Source organism: Neofelis nebulosa, chromosome 2 (genome assembly GCF_028018385.1).
Source record: "Neofelis nebulosa isolate mNeoNeb1 chromosome 2, mNeoNeb1.pri, whole genome shotgun sequence".
Lineage (NCBI taxonomy): Eukaryota > Metazoa > Chordata > Mammalia > Carnivora > Felidae > Neofelis > Neofelis nebulosa.
The window spans coordinates 61,246,699-61,264,615 of record NC_080783.1 but is presented as its reverse complement, the minus strand read 5'-3'; the positions used below and the strand labels follow the sequence as shown (position 1 = coordinate 61,264,615).

General features: G+C 38.7%; 1 protein-coding gene across 2 annotated transcripts in view; it reads left to right on the top strand.

Annotated features, from left to right (window-relative positions):
- Window positions 1-16,131, top strand: part of METAP1D (methionyl aminopeptidase type 1D, mitochondrial) — an 86,987-nt gene extending 70,856 nt beyond the window's left edge. Inside the window, exons 3-10 of one of the 2 annotated variants that reach the window (XM_058714070.1) lie at window positions 207-356; window positions 1,818-1,966; window positions 2,547-2,589; window positions 6,177-6,340; window positions 13,017-13,114; window positions 14,442-14,489; window positions 15,443-15,521; window positions 15,676-16,131. In XM_058714070.1, the coding sequence (XP_058570053.1) occupies window positions 207-356; window positions 1,818-1,966; window positions 2,547-2,589; window positions 6,177-6,340; window positions 13,017-13,114; window positions 14,442-14,489; window positions 15,443-15,521; window positions 15,676-15,754 (810 nt within the window). In that variant the 3' untranslated portion in view covers window positions 15,755-16,131. Of the gene's footprint in view, window positions 1-206; window positions 357-1,817; window positions 1,967-2,546; window positions 2,590-6,176; window positions 6,341-8,951; window positions 9,754-13,016; window positions 13,115-14,441; window positions 14,490-15,442; window positions 15,522-15,675 lie in introns of those variants that run through there. The other variant, XM_058714077.1, reaches the window with a different exon arrangement.
- Window positions 16,132-17,917: the final 1,786 nt, after the last annotated feature.

The window sequence follows — 17,917 nt, the reverse complement described above, 5'->3', positions numbered from 1 at the left end:
AGAAGCAGCACTAACAGCCAACGTTAAGTTCAAAAGGGCAGGGGAAGGAACTGGGGGCAGCCTGGAGGGTCTGTTGTGCTGGCTTCGGAGGTCGGTGCTCCGGCAGGAAGGGCAGAGCTCCATGAAGCAGGAGGCTGTGTCCGAAAAAATGATCCCATTGTCGTGTGCTGGGTTCTGATCTTCATTTTCAATCCTTTTTCCTCAAGCACATAAAGAAGCCAGACTATGTGACGACAGGCATTGTACCCGACTGGGGAGACAGCATAGAAGTTAAGAATGAAGATCAGATTCAAGGGCTTCGTCAGGCTTGTCAGCTGGCCCGTCATGTCCTCCTCCTGGCTGGGAAGAGTTTAAAGGTGGCGTCTCACCAAGCCTCAGAAGGGCTTACAGAAGGGGCAACAAACCCTCCTCTTTGCCTTCTTTCCATTTAACTCTTCTTTTGTATACGTCTAATTTGTTAAAAACCAAGTAAAGCCTGGGATGGGGGAAAGGGATTTTATTATTTTATGTGTTTTTTTAAGAGGTAACTTAAAATCCAAATTCAGTTTTAAGTATCAGCATTCCAGAGATACTTTGGGCCCAGCCAGCCTGTCCAACTTGATCCAGGGCAGACAGTTCTGACTTCTGCCTCCTTATTCCTGCCTGTAGTTTCTGCTTTTATTCCCCACATTATTTCTGTGTGCCTGAAGAGAGTTGTTCTGCCTCATCCTTTGTTTCCTGTTTTCTTGCATTAGCTCTGCAAAGAAAGATTAGAGCAGATAACACAAAGCTATAGGTAATATAAAAATGTAACTATGGACAACTATCTTACTACAAGATTTAGTTCTTCCAGAATAATCTGAAACACCCTGCTTTATAGGAATCCTTAAATATATATATATATATATATATATATATATATATATATATATATATATATATATGCCTGTAGTTTCCAAAAGGTGGGCAGAATTTAAGAAGTGAGTCTCAGGAATGAAATCACTTAGGGTATCATTTGTGTAATAAAGTTGTTATAGCAACATAACTAAGCTTAATGTGAATATCAAATAACACAAAGAAATATTACAGAAATAGTTAATTTTTAATAAAAGATTTTGTTTTAGAATTTTATGACTGAGTTTATGGAGATATCTTCATGTACTCATAAAACTCAATTTTATTTTTGTTTTTTTTTAGTTTGAGAGAGGATTTTTTAGTTTGAGTTTGAGAAAAAATACTCTCCAAAGTATTTTTTTAAAACAATGGATTTATTCAGGTATGAAAGAAATCAAGATTTGTGAAAAACAAATTTCTACGATAGGTATCAGACTGAATTTTTAAAATAATCATCCATAATCTCCCCACCATTGCTGCAAAGCCCATGTAAGATTTCTCTTAGATAAGAAGGTGTGGGATGACCTACTTTTCAAGCTTTGTCATCTAAACTGAAGATACTTTTGAGAATGTATTTATATGCTTCAGCTAGCCTGAGGCACTAACCATTGAAGAAGAGGAAGGAATTGCCCAGGAAGCTTTGTGAAGTGTTCAGGCCCAAAGGAGTCATGTCATTGAATGACTCACGGATAATTTAAAGGATCTTAGAGTTTAAAGTCTCCATTTCCTAATAGCCCATAACACCATCCTATGCCCAAACAGTTGTCCGAAAGGCACAATTAAAAATTTAATGTTAATCACCATTAATTAAACTGTTGTATCACAAGTTTATCACAGTAAATTTATATAATCTCATCAGAAAGTACTGTAGCTGTAGACATAGTCAATGAGTGCAGGAAATGACTTCAACGGTTGCTGCACAATTTCTTTATTTAATATTTTAGGTTGACATGACAACTGAAGAGATAGATGCTCTTGTCCATCAGGAAATCATCAGTCATGATGCTTATCCCTCACCTCTAGGCTATGGAGGTTTTCCAAAATCTGTTTGTACCTCTGTAAACAACGTGCTATGTCATGGTATTCCTGACAGGTATTCATTGCTTAATAACATATTGTTCCTTCAGAAACTAAAACATGAAACTAAGATCTATAACATATGTTGAAAGATACTAGTTTAATTGAAACCCACCTGTAAACTTTTGAAGCTGATTATGGTAAAACAAAAATTTTGAAGTATTTTGCCTCAACGGGACATAATTTAACTGTTTGTTAAAGCAGTGTGTAATCCACACAAGTCATGGTTCATGAAATATTTCTTTTACCTTCTTAAGTTTTAACCATATAAATGGTAAAAATCCAAATGTAGGCAAATATAAATTATCAACTGTTGTTTCGGGTCTTTGCAAAATTAAGGAAACTAATAAATACATTTTTTTAAAGACTGTTTTAAAGATTTTTAAACAATGGCAGTATGTTCCTATTTTGTATGTCTTGTAAAATTTGATGTGACTAATGTAACTTAAAGATTAGATATAGTTATTCCATTTATTCCTCTTCCACTCCAAATTATCATTGTGACTCACTGGGCGTGTGATAGTCTTAGGTATTTATTTTTACATTCCTTTTATTGAGATCTGTCTATCACCATTTTTATTCTGTTTATGTTTCAGTCGACCTCTTCAGGATGGAGATATTATCAACATTGATGTCACGGTGAGTAAATAATATAAAAAAATAGTCTTTGATCAACTTCAGAATTGCTGGTAGCAACAGGAAGAATTGTGGATTGAAAATGTGAACTGCACCAAGGGAAGTGCTGTTTACTTCCAGACCCAGACGCAAGCAGCTGGTTTCCTTTTTTGTCTTTAACTCTGTGTTTATTCCAAGTAAACCCAGGCCTGACTTGAATTTAGGGCTGGAATCAGATGCACTGAGATCAATGTTGGCCTAAGTGAAATGTCAACCCAATCCTGCTATGTGTCATGTTTTTGAGAAGGTGTAATTGTTATTGATCCACTGTGTAGTTAATGCAGAGCACCACAGCACTGGGCAGCTGCTGAAGCTAGATATGTATGAGATGAGCTAACGCGAAGAAAGCCAGCATTTTTCCTTCACTCTGCCAAGATTGATCTTCCTCTTCCTGCTGATTTTGAGTGGGGCCTGTCATTATCTTACTCTGTCATTAGGGGCTACATTGGCCTGTGTGTGTCAGTCTATTTGGACAGCAACTCTTTTGCTAGCAGTGTTCCTTAGATTTATTAAAATCCCTGAAGGTAACGTCGTGTTCCATTTCTGGTATAGAGGGTGTAGAGAGCCTTGAACTTGGAACATACAAACAGAGTGGTTTTCTCACTGAACCTAAGTTTTTACCAAATGGTTAACAGCCTTTCTTTTAAGTAACAACCCAAAGTGATTTCACATGGAAACTTAGAATTGTACAAGCTCTAACCTTTACTAATTCCCTCAACCTCTCACTATTCTCAGACTTGGATGATTTGTGCCTTGGCAGTTCATTTTACTAAAAAATTTTGTAGCAGTTCCTTTGGATTATGTAGATTGGAGATAAATTCTATACATCTGATGATTAATAAATTATTTTTAAATGAATAAATAAAATTTAATCATCTGATGAGAACTTGTTGAGACAGACAACATTCAAGGAGTATAGCTTCTATTAATGAGGAAATATTTTTAATAATAGTTATTTGTCTATCCAGACCATGAAGACAGGTAAGCGTGGGAATGAGGTAGAAATTGGCATCCAACCGTTGGGTTTGGTCAAATTTTTAGTTGTTTAAATTAACTCACCCTCTTGTCTTCCTATCAGTTTGTATGATAATATAGTCAGGGATTCTTTTATTGCTGATACTTTTTCATATATCATTTTGTCCTACTTAGAATACTTGAACATTTGCTCCACATAGATTCAGTTGGTTTATCTTTCCAACTCAGAATCATGTAGAGGGAGATATTTTATGAAGTATACCTGAAATAAAGTATTTTTCATGATATGCTTTTCTTTTGAATTGTAACTGATTTAGGGGTTTTACATTTATCATCTCACCTAATCACCCCCTAATAAAATATTGCTGCTTTGAATGAAACCAGCACACTCTTTCCTGCTGCTTCCAGTTCATCCAAAGAGAATATTCCATGCCTTTTCTGTTTTCCTGAAGACTTTTAATAAACAATTCCAATTTTAACATTCAAATATTTCACAGTTGCAAAACTAATAAAGCAAAGTGAAATATTTCAGGTGCCTAGAAATATGGAGGAGTCAGGAAGCATACAGGTAGGTATCTTAACAAATTATATTTCTTTTTCTTTACCCTTCCCCACAAATTATATTTCTTATGAGATCTTTTATTAAGTGAAAGACTCCATTATTAGATCCTTATACTTTATCAGAAAATACTCATTATGTGTTTTATAATTGTTTCCATGTAGTATATACATCACAGGAAAACAGGCGTCTTTCCCCCTTGAAAGTTGAATGTTAAAAAATAGACAATGAGATATCCAGAGTAGTTGCTCAATAAATATTTGTTTAATAAATGAAGTACAAAACAAGAATACTTTGTGAACACAAATCCTAATTATAGATAACTGCCACAGACTTTCAAAAGTATCGTTATTTCCATATATATTGAGTTTTCTAAGTAGTCATTTTGAAAGCTAGCCAAAAGAATTATACAAAGGCAAATAAAGATTTTTAAAAATATTTTTACTTAAATAACAGTTATAAAACACTGAGTTAATACATTAAAAAATTTTTTTAATGTTTAGTTTTGAGAGAGAGAAACACAGAGTGCAAGCAGGGGAGGGGCAGAGAGAGAGGGAGCACAGAGTCTGAGGTAGGCTCCAGCCTCTGAGCTGTCAGCACAGAGTCCGATGCAGGCTGATGCAGGGCTCGAACTCACGAACCGCGAGGTCATGACCTGAGCCAAAGTCAGAGGCTTGACGGACTGAGCCACCCAGGTGCCCCTATGCATTTTGTAAAGTGATTATTACTCTTGTATTGGCAACTGTTATATATTTGTGCATAAAATCAAACTTGTACTTTCTTGGATTGCAAATGGGAATAAATGTATAAAATTCTATTGCAAGGAGTTAAGGTCATTTGACATAGTAGAGAAAACATTTGATTAGAAGCCAATAACCCATCATATTAATCTGGATCTACCTCTGTATTCCACCACTAACCTGAGACAAGTTACTTGTGTATGCCTCAGTTTTCTAACTTAGAAACCCAAGACATAGTAAAGACTTTTCCTGCTTCCCTTACAGAGGATAGTATTTTTTAATGCAGAATAGTATACAGATTTAAGACATTAAATCAGTATTAAAACAGTCAGGAAGCTCAGATAAACATCTTTTTTATAAGTTTCTGCATTCTACTTCATGAGAAAGAGAAATGTGAAAAATAATTACATAGGTCAAATTTATGCAAAATAGCAAATGCCATGCTATGTCTAAGGATCAGCTTTCAACCAGTCTCCTCTACCTTCTCTGTTTATTATAGTGTTTGTTATTATTGATTTTTATAACAAATCTGGTATTTTTCAAGATCCTATGAATCATTGACAACTGATAAAATTGTTTTTTCTGTAATTTTATCCTTAAGTCTATTTTGTTATCGTTTAATCCTTTAAAACCCATGTATAGTGTTTTCTGTTAACATTCTGCTATCTGGAACATTTGATTAAGGTTTCACTTCCAGATAGGACTTTTCCATAGCATATTTCATTCTCATATCAAGCCACTTCAATTCTTAGAACTAAATTCTCCTATGTCTAATACTGACAAGTCTATTTTATTTCTTCTTATCTATCACTTCCAAGTATAGAAATGGTAAATAAAAGATCATATATCTCCATGACACTGAAGAAACTTCTCACTAGGTTAAATACTTCTGGGTTCTTTAGACCTATTATAGTAATTATGGGTCAGTGTCTTTGGTCAGTAAATTATGCATATGTAGTTTTGTCTTCTCAGAAACAAAATGAGGTATCAAAACATTTTAATAGCATTGCTAATCATAATGCTATTGAAATAGCCCTACCATTCCATATTTATTTTTAAATTTTGTAATATTGTTGTATGGCTTCTTTTTTAAAAATTTCTGTGAGGCTTTAGCATGTCCCTTTTTTTTTTTTTTTTTTTTTGGTAGGGAAACTTGAGAGTAATTCTGGAAGGGTGAAATATATGAATCTACTAAATGCATAGATGAGCACAATATATACTTTAGGAGAGTACATTTACAAATGAGAACATATTTTAAAATGTTTGCCTGTGTTTAGGTCTATTACAATGGCTACCATGGAGATACCTCTGAAACATTTTTGGTGGGCAATGTGGACGAATGTGGTAAAAAGTTAGTGGAGGTTGCCAGGAGGTGTAGAGACGAAGCAATTGCAGCTTGCAGAGCGGGGGCTCCCTTCTCTGTAATTGGAAACACAATCAGGTAAGCCTTACACTGACAAGTAAAGGGAGGGTTGGCAAATGGTACAAAGGTTATTGGTGGCTTGGTATAAAGTTGATGACATGTTTTATGATTCAGAACCATCATTTCAGTCTGATATCAGTATGTGGACTGCCAAGCTGCAGTGTTGTTCCCTGGGTTTAAAAAAAAAAAAAAAAGAAAGATTTTAAAACAGTGAATTATACTCAGGTCAGCGGGAAACTTATAAGAGCAGCAAGCAATATTTATACGACTGCTTTAGTTTTAGCTCGACATATTAGTCTGTAGTGTTCCTTTACTCAAAATCATACCAAATATGGAAAAAAGTACCTAAGGGGGTAAACATCCCAACTCTTGGGTAACGAAACAGGAGAAAAGCTAAATTTTATAAAGGAATGAGATGAAACATATTCTTGTGATACAAAGGTAAAAAGCATTAGCTCGAGCAAGCCTTACCTTTCAGATCAGTGGATTTGCAAACAGGCTAAAAGGGTAAGCTAATGTCCTTTTCTCGTCCGGTTCAGTTTTCCTGTACACCATTGTTTATTTTCCAAACGGTATTCTATGCGTGCTTTGTGAGTATATGTGCATTTTCTGAATTCAAGACTTTTCCCTATAATCTGTTACCTACGTTTAGATCTTTTTCCCCCATAACTGTTTTGAAGTAGACATACGGAATATGTGTTTTCATCTAAAAGTAATACATTTTGTTAAAGATGATCACATCAGTACCTTTTAAAGCACTGTTCTCATTAATATGAACCATTGAACACTTCCCGTTTGTCTAAAGGATGGAAGGCGTAGTCACCTTGAAAAGATGCTGCCTTTTTTCTTCGTAAGCCCTCAAATACTTTAAGAAAAAAGGCAATAAAATATCAGTTAAATGTATTTATGGCTTTAAAAATATTGTAACAATGTCTGAATCAAACTTTAGTAAAATCTCTTTGGGTTATATCTGAGAAGCTTTTATTGAAGACTTCGAGCAAAATTGTGTTTTTGACAGTTTTAAATTATAGGCTAACTAGCCTGGGAAAAAAGGATAGTGTCTCTCTGTTCTTTCATAGGAAATGTTGAATCAGACCCCTACTGGGAAAAGAAATTTAATGCATATCTCACTATCTTACTGTCCATGAATATAATAGAAATGAATTCAAAATGCAGTTTTATTTTTGCAAATGGGATGAGTCGATAGATGTATCTCATATTTTTGAACACCTAGGGTTCAACAAATTTACTGGTGGTGCTCTAGCATTTTAACAAAATTTATTCTTCAGTAGAAGGGGGCAGAGAACACTAGATTCTTATTCAAGCATTCTATCGAGCTCTGCATTCATGGCTGTGTCTAAAGGGCATGTCAGCCTTTGATTCTCTCTGAGAGGTAATTATCCTTTTCCTGTCACGGAACAACAAATGATAGCTAACTACAGAGGCACATTTGCAGTAGTCACATTCATCAACTGCAGAAAAAAAAATTCAATTTAATTGTGCAACACAGCTGCACATGGGCTTTTGAGCATTTCTGTTGTTCTCCCTGTCTCGCTATTCCTCCCTCCAGATCTATTTTTTAAACTTTTTTTCTGGTTATTTTTTCCCCTTTTTGTCTCTTCTTCCATTTTTACTCTCTGTACTTTCTTGTTAAAGTAATTTTCCTTTGTGGCTCTCATTCTTTTTTCCCCATTGAAGGCTATGAATGTAGAAAATTATCACAATTACTCATATAATTGAGCCTCTTTGTAGCAAGTGCAACTCCAGTAGCCTTTCTCCATCATGAAAATGGTTTCATTATAGGGTTTTTCATATTCTCTGACACCATCTACACAGAGGAACAGGCGTGCAGATGAGATGTGCTAGGAACAGGCTAGATCAGTAAGGTCACAGTAGGAATAATTAGCTCTGCTATGGAAAGAGCATCTAGGCCTTTTACTGCTACATAAATGTACTGTCCGTGGCTTTTAGTCACAAAAAAACTTACTAACAAATGGAGCTCCCGCCTACTACTTTGAAAAAAAGATTTGTATCAACACTACAATTTTCCATCATTAAGACTAATAACACAGAGCCTAGTATACATCAAGGGGAATAAAAAGAAAAATCTCACATTCAAGTGGCGGCTGGGTGCTGACCTTTGTTCCCTTTTTTTGTGTACGACTTAACTCTTTACAAAAAAGAGCCACACGCCACACCAACATGCAGGTGAACTCCAGCTAGTACTCGCAAAGCGTAGCATTCAGTCGGAAAATCTGATAAATCTCCATGCAGGATAATGCATTTCATTACATATTCACTACATTAATTCTAGCTACATAAAAAGAAGAAGAAGAAGAGGAAGAGTAGAATTGAAAGTGACATTGGATTTTAGCTATCTGGACGCAAAGGTCAGTTTTTGCAGAGGATGAATTTGCATGTACAAGCTCCTTTGAAAACCAGATCAGTCTCAACAACTACACTTACAAAAACTACGTGAAAAATAATAGACAATGAACTTTTTACTTTTACCCTGATACATTTTGTTGTTTAGATGGTTTGTGTCTGCCACTGGGGACTAACAAATGTTTGTTCTGGCGTGTTAAGGCAGTGTTTCTGGACCTCTGTTATTTCGCCTTTTCTTATTCAGGCAAGATCTCAAGGGAGTAAATAAACAATCTCCACCTTTAAGCCAAAAGTACTTGGAATCATTACAGACCGAAGGTTTACAAGCATCTTTCAACCAGCCTTACTTATTTTAAGATATTTACCATCTTTCGCACAAATTCCTTCTCCTGATACACCATGAAAAGAACATGCAAGCATCTTTTATGAGTAGTACGTCACCAAAAACCGAGTGATCTTTATGGGAAATTTTGAAATTCTCTGAAGGCTGTAAGGATGGGATGATATCTCTGGAGAAGCACTGGCTAAAATAGTTTAATGAAAAGAGTTCTCTCTGTGCCCTTGTGCTTCATGAGGGATGGCTAGTGATGTTTGGGCTACAGTGTTACCATACTCCCTGCACCTCCATTTGCTTTAAATTATTTCTAAATCCGTGTATTTGTAATTATCTCTAGATGATATGATCCATGCGTATGAGAATACTGTGAATGTGTAGATTCACGCATCCCAAATATGTGACAGTTCAATCAAAAATAATTTAAACTTACAGTTGTAAATGTCATGATGAAAGTATCAATAAATGGTTTTTAATGTTTAATTCATAAGTATATGTTTTGATATTAATTTAGAAGAATATAAAGCAGATTTTTAAAAATAATCTCTTTCTATTAGATTATGCACATTTAAACAATAAGTGGCTCAGGCAAAATAAGTCATTTTAATGTCATCCGTGATGGATTTTTCTTGACAGCTACTGTAAATTACAATTACACTGCTTCCCTCTGCACACGAAAGTAAGCACTGCAATAAATTATCTTTTATTTCAATCCATCATGTCTGCTTTTCGGAAACAGAAAACCTCAAATAAAAGTTCGGCACTATTGTAAGAAAAATACAGTAATTTGTGATCCAGCTTGAGACATAAACGTGTACCGCTCTTTTGGAAAACGGTTGTTGGCTTTCAAAAATATTACTAATTGTACTTAAACATTACTTGTCATTAGAGGGAATCCTTGGACTTGTGCATTCCTTCATTCAAAGCTTACTGCTTAAAATAAAAATCTGGAAAGACTAAAGTAAAATTCTGTAACTTGGAAGATCAGGTGCCATTTAATCAGAGATACGACTGTTTGGAAATTGGTGCTGTTTGTAGGATTCACGTAGAAATGGTGATAAAACTATTTCCGTGTGCATTTTACTTCTTTAGAAGAGCATGCACTTAAATATAGTACTCCTCTGCCCTCTTGGCGAATGTATCCTTAGTCATAAAATGTAGCTGAAATGTATTAAGAGTTTTAATTTCTCCAGACAATACTTCAATTGAGGAAAACTACCTCATGAAAGGGAATTAAACTGAAGAAAACAGTCACAAGATGAAATTCCTTAAGAGAGATTTCTCTTTCAACTATAAACTGTAACTGAAACATGAACTATGATAATAGTATAATTTGAAAGTAAGTTCATAGACTAGGTTTATACACTTCCTTCTTCCTTTCCCCTCTTCTCTCACCCCAAATAGTCCCTATGAAGGACTTCAAGTCATAAACGTGCTCAGGCTCATAGGTAAATGTACTGCCTGAGAGGATTTTTAGTTAGGGAAAATCAGAACAAAACAGCTAATGCCAGGAGAATTCTTTTCAGTAGATTTCAGCAGAAAGAAGGCAGATCTCATGAGTGGAATGTCCAGGACAAGAAGACCCTTGTGCTCAGAAATGGTCAAGGCCCTGTAATGGCTGGTGTTGGGGCGCAACGGAGGCATTTCTTGGGCACCCCTGCCCGTCCAGCTGTTTCCATTTTCCTCAACACACCAGTTAAGAAAAGCACACATGCTCCACCTTCCCATGCCGCAGTCAGGGTTACCACTACTTGCTTTCCTGTTAGAGCGGGACCTGCTATTACAGGTCCCTTGGATTATCTCCATGAAATTAGATTTGGACCCTAGAATCAGGTAGATAATCTTGTGTTTCCCATATATTCCAAAGTAGTAGAAGGAGCATTATTTTAAGTAGTAATTAGGGACATTAATGAGATTTAATGGCATTTAGTCCCAGTAAGTATGTGTTGAAAAGCTCACTACAAATCCAAAAGGAAAATACCCTGAAAAAGCAGATAGAAGTATATACTTAGCTTCTGGGAATCAAGCATTGAGATGGGTGCTTAGCCAAGGAGCTGAGTGAAATTTGTCCGGTTCTTTTCTTCTTTCCACCCGGCTGTGAAATCCTGACCTTTGCATTCATGACACATACATTCTATGATACTCCTATGACCATAAGTTCCAGCAGGATCCAGGCAACAAATTGTTGTAGGAGAATGCACTCAAATACCTTTAGCCACCTTGTAATTGCCCAGCTTTTTTTATGAAGAGGAATGAGAGGGATGATGGCAGAGGGAACCCAAGTGTTTTTTCAGAGTGGGTTTTCTTCCTCTCCTTTCATCAGAAATTAAAACGAAGATTGCCATTGTAACACACATTTAAGATGTAGCCGTGATGCCTACCAATCAGTTAGATCCCAGGGGTTTTTTTTTAGGGTTTTGTTTTGTTTTGTTTAGAAAATAAAATAGAACAGTTTACACTGAGTGTTCTTAGAATCATTGAGGTCTGTTGGGATTGAAGTCACATAATTTACAGGTTTAAGTATAACCCATTCTTGTAAAAAAAAAAAAAGTCTTGATCATTATTGTTTTGTCTCAGTCTCTCTTCCACCCTCTATCCACTCCTCAGTTTTTATTCAGAAATTGTGTGGTACAAATGGAAACACCTTGGAAAAGTTTTTGTACCTCCTGCCCAAAGAGCAAAAGCACATAGAAATAACTATAACCATAAGGTACAACTTTAAGAGATAAAAATGTTGACTTATTATTCCTGTCGTCAACACATGCTTAGCTTACCTATTTCTGCACTGTCGGTTACATGGAAATTAATTCTGAATGAGAGGCTGTCCACCTGCTATTTGTAGTGACATCCTGGTCCAAGGGAAGATATCTTACAGGTCTGGAGATGCAACTTAAACGTATTCAGTGATACCTATTGACATGAATGCTCATAGAGATGCTGCCTTTGAGTTCATGTTAAATTGAACCTGGGGTCTGTTGGAAATTCTAGTTTGAGATCTGAAAACTTTGATTTTGGTAAAAATTTAAATAGGAGTCCTATAAATCCTGATTTATTGTTATGGTTAGGGTTAGGGCACTGTGCCCCTTATCCATGTGGAAATATAAATTGTTAATGGTATATATGTTCTTATCTTTGTGGTACTCCTAGAAATGAATATGTTCACCTGATTTCAAAAACAACTTCTTAACTTTACAGGTGAAGATTTTAGGGTTGGATTCTATTTGCCACATTTCATTTATGTGGAATAGATGGAACTCAGTACATTTGCATGTAGAAATAACTAATAAAGCATTAAGAGTTAGGAATCACAATACTAGCTTCTCTTAAGCATCACAGTGATTAAAAAACATTCTGTGTGAATTTTGTTAATGATACAGGTCTTGCATGGAAATCCCAATGATCACAAAGTTTTGGAGTATTTTAAGAATATTGACAAAGCAGGTTTGACCTTTTGTATGAGTGTTTCTGTTTCTAAGATGTATAATGTTTTGAAATAGTCCAAAATAAGGGAACTATAAAAGTAGGAAGTCACATTTCTAGATTGGATTTTTGTTTCTCTGTTTGGTTCTCAAATTAGTATTAACTTGCACAGTCTTTGGCGAAACCTCATACAAACAAGGCAAGTTTTTATTCCCTGCATTCTATACACATGTATTTTGGTTATGTATATCGATCTGTATATGAGGTAACACTCATTTGTTATCTAAAAGTGGCCTTGTTTGAATGCTGTACTAAGGTAAATGAAACAAACTACTATGTTAGATACATACCTTTTTTCTTAATTTATCCAAAGGGAGTCATTACATGCAATGGCAACAATTTTAATTATTCCAGAATAATGAAAACAGTAATATTATCATCTGACTCTAAATATAACTGATTTTTTCTCTTTCAGGGGCTATTTTAAAGTGACTTTAAGTATGCATTAAAAACTTACCTAATTTAATTAAATATTTTGTTTGGTCACTTTTAAAGCCACATAACTCATCAGAATGGTTTGCAAGTCTGTCCACATTTTGTGGGACATGGGATAGGATCTTACTTTCATGGACATCCAGAAATTTGGCATCATGGTAAGAAAGTGATTGAATGGAATCTGGAAAAGGCAGTTTTGTTCCTGAGGCTCCTCTAACTTTGAATGCCTATTATCATCCTTTGGTGTGTATGCATGTGTATGTGTAGTGCGGGGGGTGGGGGGGGGTTACTTAATTGTAACCAGCACATTACAATGTTATTGGATTAGAGCCCAGCAGTTTCAGTCTCAAAGAAAGGTTTATCTTGCTTTTTGTCTTCCCACAAAAGGTGATGGCTAGAAGGCACAAGGGATATTTGCCTAGAAAGTTACTGAAAACAAAATGCCACTGCATCAATGTCCCAGCAGCATGCACATACGACTGTTTTCTGTTTTTCTTTTCCTACCCCCTTCTCTAACCGCTGACTGTTGTGGTTAAACTTCATTACATCCTACACAGCGTTGACAGCTGATCTATTTAGCAGCATGTACTCTTTAGTGATTTCTAGATTATACCCACCCTTGTGTTCCTTCCCCAGAGCCTCCTCTTTTCACTGCCTGGGTGTGCACCCTACAGTGAGAACACAAGGGTGGGCCAGAGCAGTGGGAGGATTTGGGTGTGGGTAGGAGGCGGTTCTATAGAGTGGCCCCCAGGGGAGCTGCACACCTGGACAAGGACCAAAGGAAAGTTGGGCCTTGACCTGTGTGCTTGGGGTGGGAGCAGTCCCTGGAGGGAATACCGCCTGGAACCCATTACCCGGAAGATCTCCGTAGACCCAGCAGGTCAGAATTCCTTTTGCACCAGAGAGTCCCCCCTCCCCCCGCCCCAGGCAGCTCAGAGGAGGTCCGGGCAGGAGTGCAGACAGAGCATCTCAGGCGTGTACCCCACCCTGCCCCAACACTTGGAGTTATTGCAGGGTTACCTGCCCTGTCCTAGCCTCCTGCTCCAATCTGCACACTAAGTGGCTGCCTTCCCTTCGTATCAGTTCCCCAAGATATCTTCCTCTTTGGGATAGGAGGGCAGGGCCTAGGACCCAGTGAAACCAGGAGACCTTGAAGCAAGTGGCCAGGGGACAGTGGAGGGGGGAACGCAACAGGTGTCTGGAACACCCAGGCTGCCTCTGCTAGGCCTTGGTGCACCCTTCCCAGGGGTCTTGACCCCCAGCAAAGAAAATGCAGAGGCTAAGGCCCAGAACCCCTGTGTTTAACCCCTTGGCAGTGGCCACTACCATCACCACTACCAGAGATTCTAGATCTCTCCATCCTTCCTTCTACCCTAAAACAAAATAAGTAAAATGACCAAGGTTTTTGAGCAGTCCTGTCCTTCTAATTCTATTCTCTTTCTCTCCATTTCCCACTCCCCCTACTGCATATATTTTGTTTTGCAGCGAATGACAGCGATCTACTCATGGAGGAGGGAATGGCGTTCACTATAGGTCAGTGCCCAAGTTCCCCTTTAGAGAGCGGTGGCTCCTGGGTGGAGGCAGCAGCGCTGGCCTAGGCCAGGCAGTCCGGTGAAGGAATAATAAAGCCAATCAGTGTAATGAAATAATTCAGATGCATAGCAAATCTGATTAAATAATATCCTCGAGTCCCATCTTCCTAAATCAGATACTTACCGACACATTTAGGAGACGGCAGCCGTCCAACCTCTAATTTTGTTACCAGCATAATGTGGTGTTTGGTTTTTTGTTTTGTTTTTGTTTTGGTTTGGGGTTTTTTTTTTTTTTTTTGGTTTTGGTTTTGGTTTTGGGGTTTTGTTTTGTTTTGTTTTGTTTTCCTTAACACCCAGTGACTAGAAGTGATTATGTCCCTTGCTCTCTGTCAGCAAGTGGCATGTCCTTTCTGGCTGCCCATTCCTGGCTGATCATGTGGTTGGTGTCACCACCAAATTCCAATCACCTCAGACCCCAGAGGCATCATATTTCTGACTGTGGTACTTAATGGAGAAGCAATTAGAGTGAAATAAGAAAATTGTTATTTGCTGATTAATGAACATTTTGAGCATGTTTTAAAAATTCAAATATTTTTAAAAACTGACTGGTATTTATAAGAGGGACTGGTGTTTGGGTGGTTATTATCCACAGGGTCCTAATTAAGGCTTGATTAAAATGCCCTTTTTTCTAAAAAAAAAATTACGAACTAGGCAACTTCATACATTTTTTAATGCGGTGGTGTTTCCTCTTCCTACTGTTTAGTTTGTAGTATACTATGTAAGCAACATCAATTATCAGCCCTTGCGAGATGACAACATGAACCCGTGGGGGAAGCGCTTGCGGGGAGGGGAGGAGAACCACCTTATTCTCTTTTTTCATAATCAGCCGAAACAGAAACAATATTTGACAAGAATCTGATTAGATCACTGCAGTAAATATTTTCCCTCTTACAGAGCCAATCATCACCGAGGGATCCCCCGAATTTAAAGTCCTGGAGGATGCATGGACTGTGGTCTCCCTGGACAATCAAAGGTGTTTGCTTTCTGTGCCATTGGTTTTGAATTCTATGGGAAGGGAAGCTTCCATCAACGGCCCTGGCCCTGATGGGCTGCTGCTCCTCTCCCCCGTACCCCGACCCCACAGCTAGGGGTGTCGCTCTTTCCCATGGCTGCTGTGTGTGTTTCAGGTCCGCCCAGTTCGAGCACACCGTTCTCATCACGTCGGGGGGCGTGGAGATCCTGACCAAACTGCCCCACGAGGCCTGAGGAGCCGCCTGAAGGTCACAGAGGCCAGGAGGTTTTTATCCTAAATTGTTGAAATCTAGCTGGAGAACTTTTAAAAGACACAGGCGAACGGCAGTTCACGCAGTAACCAACCTAGCACTTACTCTTGGAAAAACCCGGTGGGGTTTGGGGGCACTGGGAACTCAGATCTCAAGCCTTGCCTTGGCCTGAGCAGCTTCAGAGGGATGGATCCTGGAGCCGGCTCGGCTTCCCAACGCTCCCCACTTCCCAATGCAGGGAAAAGATTCTGGAGGGGAATGGGGACGCCCTCAGTTGGAAGAGGAAGGATTTCTAGAGATGCATGGTTTTTTCTTTGCCTTGTCTTGACTCTGGCCAAGTAAAAAGCTTTTCCTTCTTAACCATTGTGTCTGTGCTCCTTGCATCTCTGACAGTTACTAGGGGGAGAGAGTGGGTGGTTAATTTTTGAATCTCTAAACTTTTCACATGTGCATGTAAGGAGGGAAAAATGAGCCTAGATGTTAGCTGGGAATTTTTTTAAAGTCTCTTTTTTCCGCCTTGTGGATCCCACGTTGGCACTCTCAGGGGCCAACCACCCCCCAGCCTTTCATAGCTGCTTTTGCAGATGAAAAGATTAGCCCGCAAATGGAAGGGTTGGTCACAAACATTTCTTTGCCTGTGAACCCTGGGCCTGGTCCCTACAGGGCTTTATCAGTCCAGAAACATGACTTTCCCAGTCCCCTGTGGCTCCTCCTACTTGTCCCTCATCCTACCCTAAGTGGCCATCCCTGAGGTTACTTTTGAGAGCCCCTCTCTGAACTCCCATCACACACACACACACACACACACACACACACACACACGACTGTATGTTGCACTAGGAATTAGAACATCGGCCCCACCTGTCCAGATGTGAGCAGTGTCCAGCTGGTCTACCTCCTAAGCAGACCATATTGGCCCCTTTTGGACTGTGTTCTTCTGATGGAGACCCAGAGGATCCCAGCATGGGGAGATACGGAAACTTTTGAGGGCTAGAGCCAAGTTAGCTGGGATTGGAGCTGGCAAGCCCACAGCTCCACCTGCTTCCGAAGCAGGAAATCCAAGGGCCACGTTCTGCATTTCCCAAAGGCCGATTTCTGATCAGAATACCCTTCCTTCCTCAGCACCCTTCCCCGCCCCCCCCCCCCCAGCACCTGTTCACACCTGGGCTCAGGTGAAGAGGTTTGGGGCCTCTAGCAGACCACATAGAAACGATCCCTGCTCTGGTCATAGTTTAAAGAGCAAGTTCAGTGAAGGTGTCTGGGCAGTCAGGGGTTGTGCTAACTTTTGCTTCTACTGAAACGGGTTTTGCAAAGTTGCCACCCTCTAAATACAGCTTGAGCTGCAGAGCATCAAGGAAATGTGAGCACCTGTAGTTATCATGACAGGTGGCCTCTGTGATCAGGACCCAAGAGGCAGCTCACTTTGTGACACTCAGAGTGGAGAAGAGATGGGAAACTGAAGCCAATAAGTGCACTCGGAAAAGTGGCTAGTTCAAGCTTTTTTCCCTAAACTTGGATTCTCTCAGGTGTCCTCCAACCCCTCCAACTCCCTTTCTCTGTGTCTAGAGATGCAGAATTTGGACCGAAGTAGTTCCAATTCAAGTGGATCTGAGAGTTGGAAAAGACGAGGAAAAGGTTGAAGATTTAAAGGACCATAGAAAAACTTGGGGGATGCTTGAGAGTTGGCCAAGCAAAAGCCTCAAGATGAGGCTGCTGCTCTGGACCCATCCGATTCTCTAGTAAGGAACCAGGCCCAGATGGCCTTGGGGGAGGTTTGCCAGATAATGATTGCACTTCTCTCCTAGAACAATCAGATTGCAATGGTTAGCCACTTATCTACGGATCAGTTTACTCCAAGTTCCTCAAGAATAATTTTATTACGACCACAGGATTTTACCATCCACTGGGATAACGTGCTGCTTGGGCAGCAGTTATTCTGAGGTGGAAGTATTTGGGGGACAGGTTTATAATCCTATATATTAAAGTAACTAGTTTAAGCCTAATTTAAATATTATACACACGTATATCTATATATACCAGCACCAGCCAATACTCGCTCCGTAGGAAACAAATTTGAATTAGAACGAACTCCGTTTAACCTGCTTTGAAGTTGAAGTTAGAAAGCAGATTTAAAAATACCCCGTGC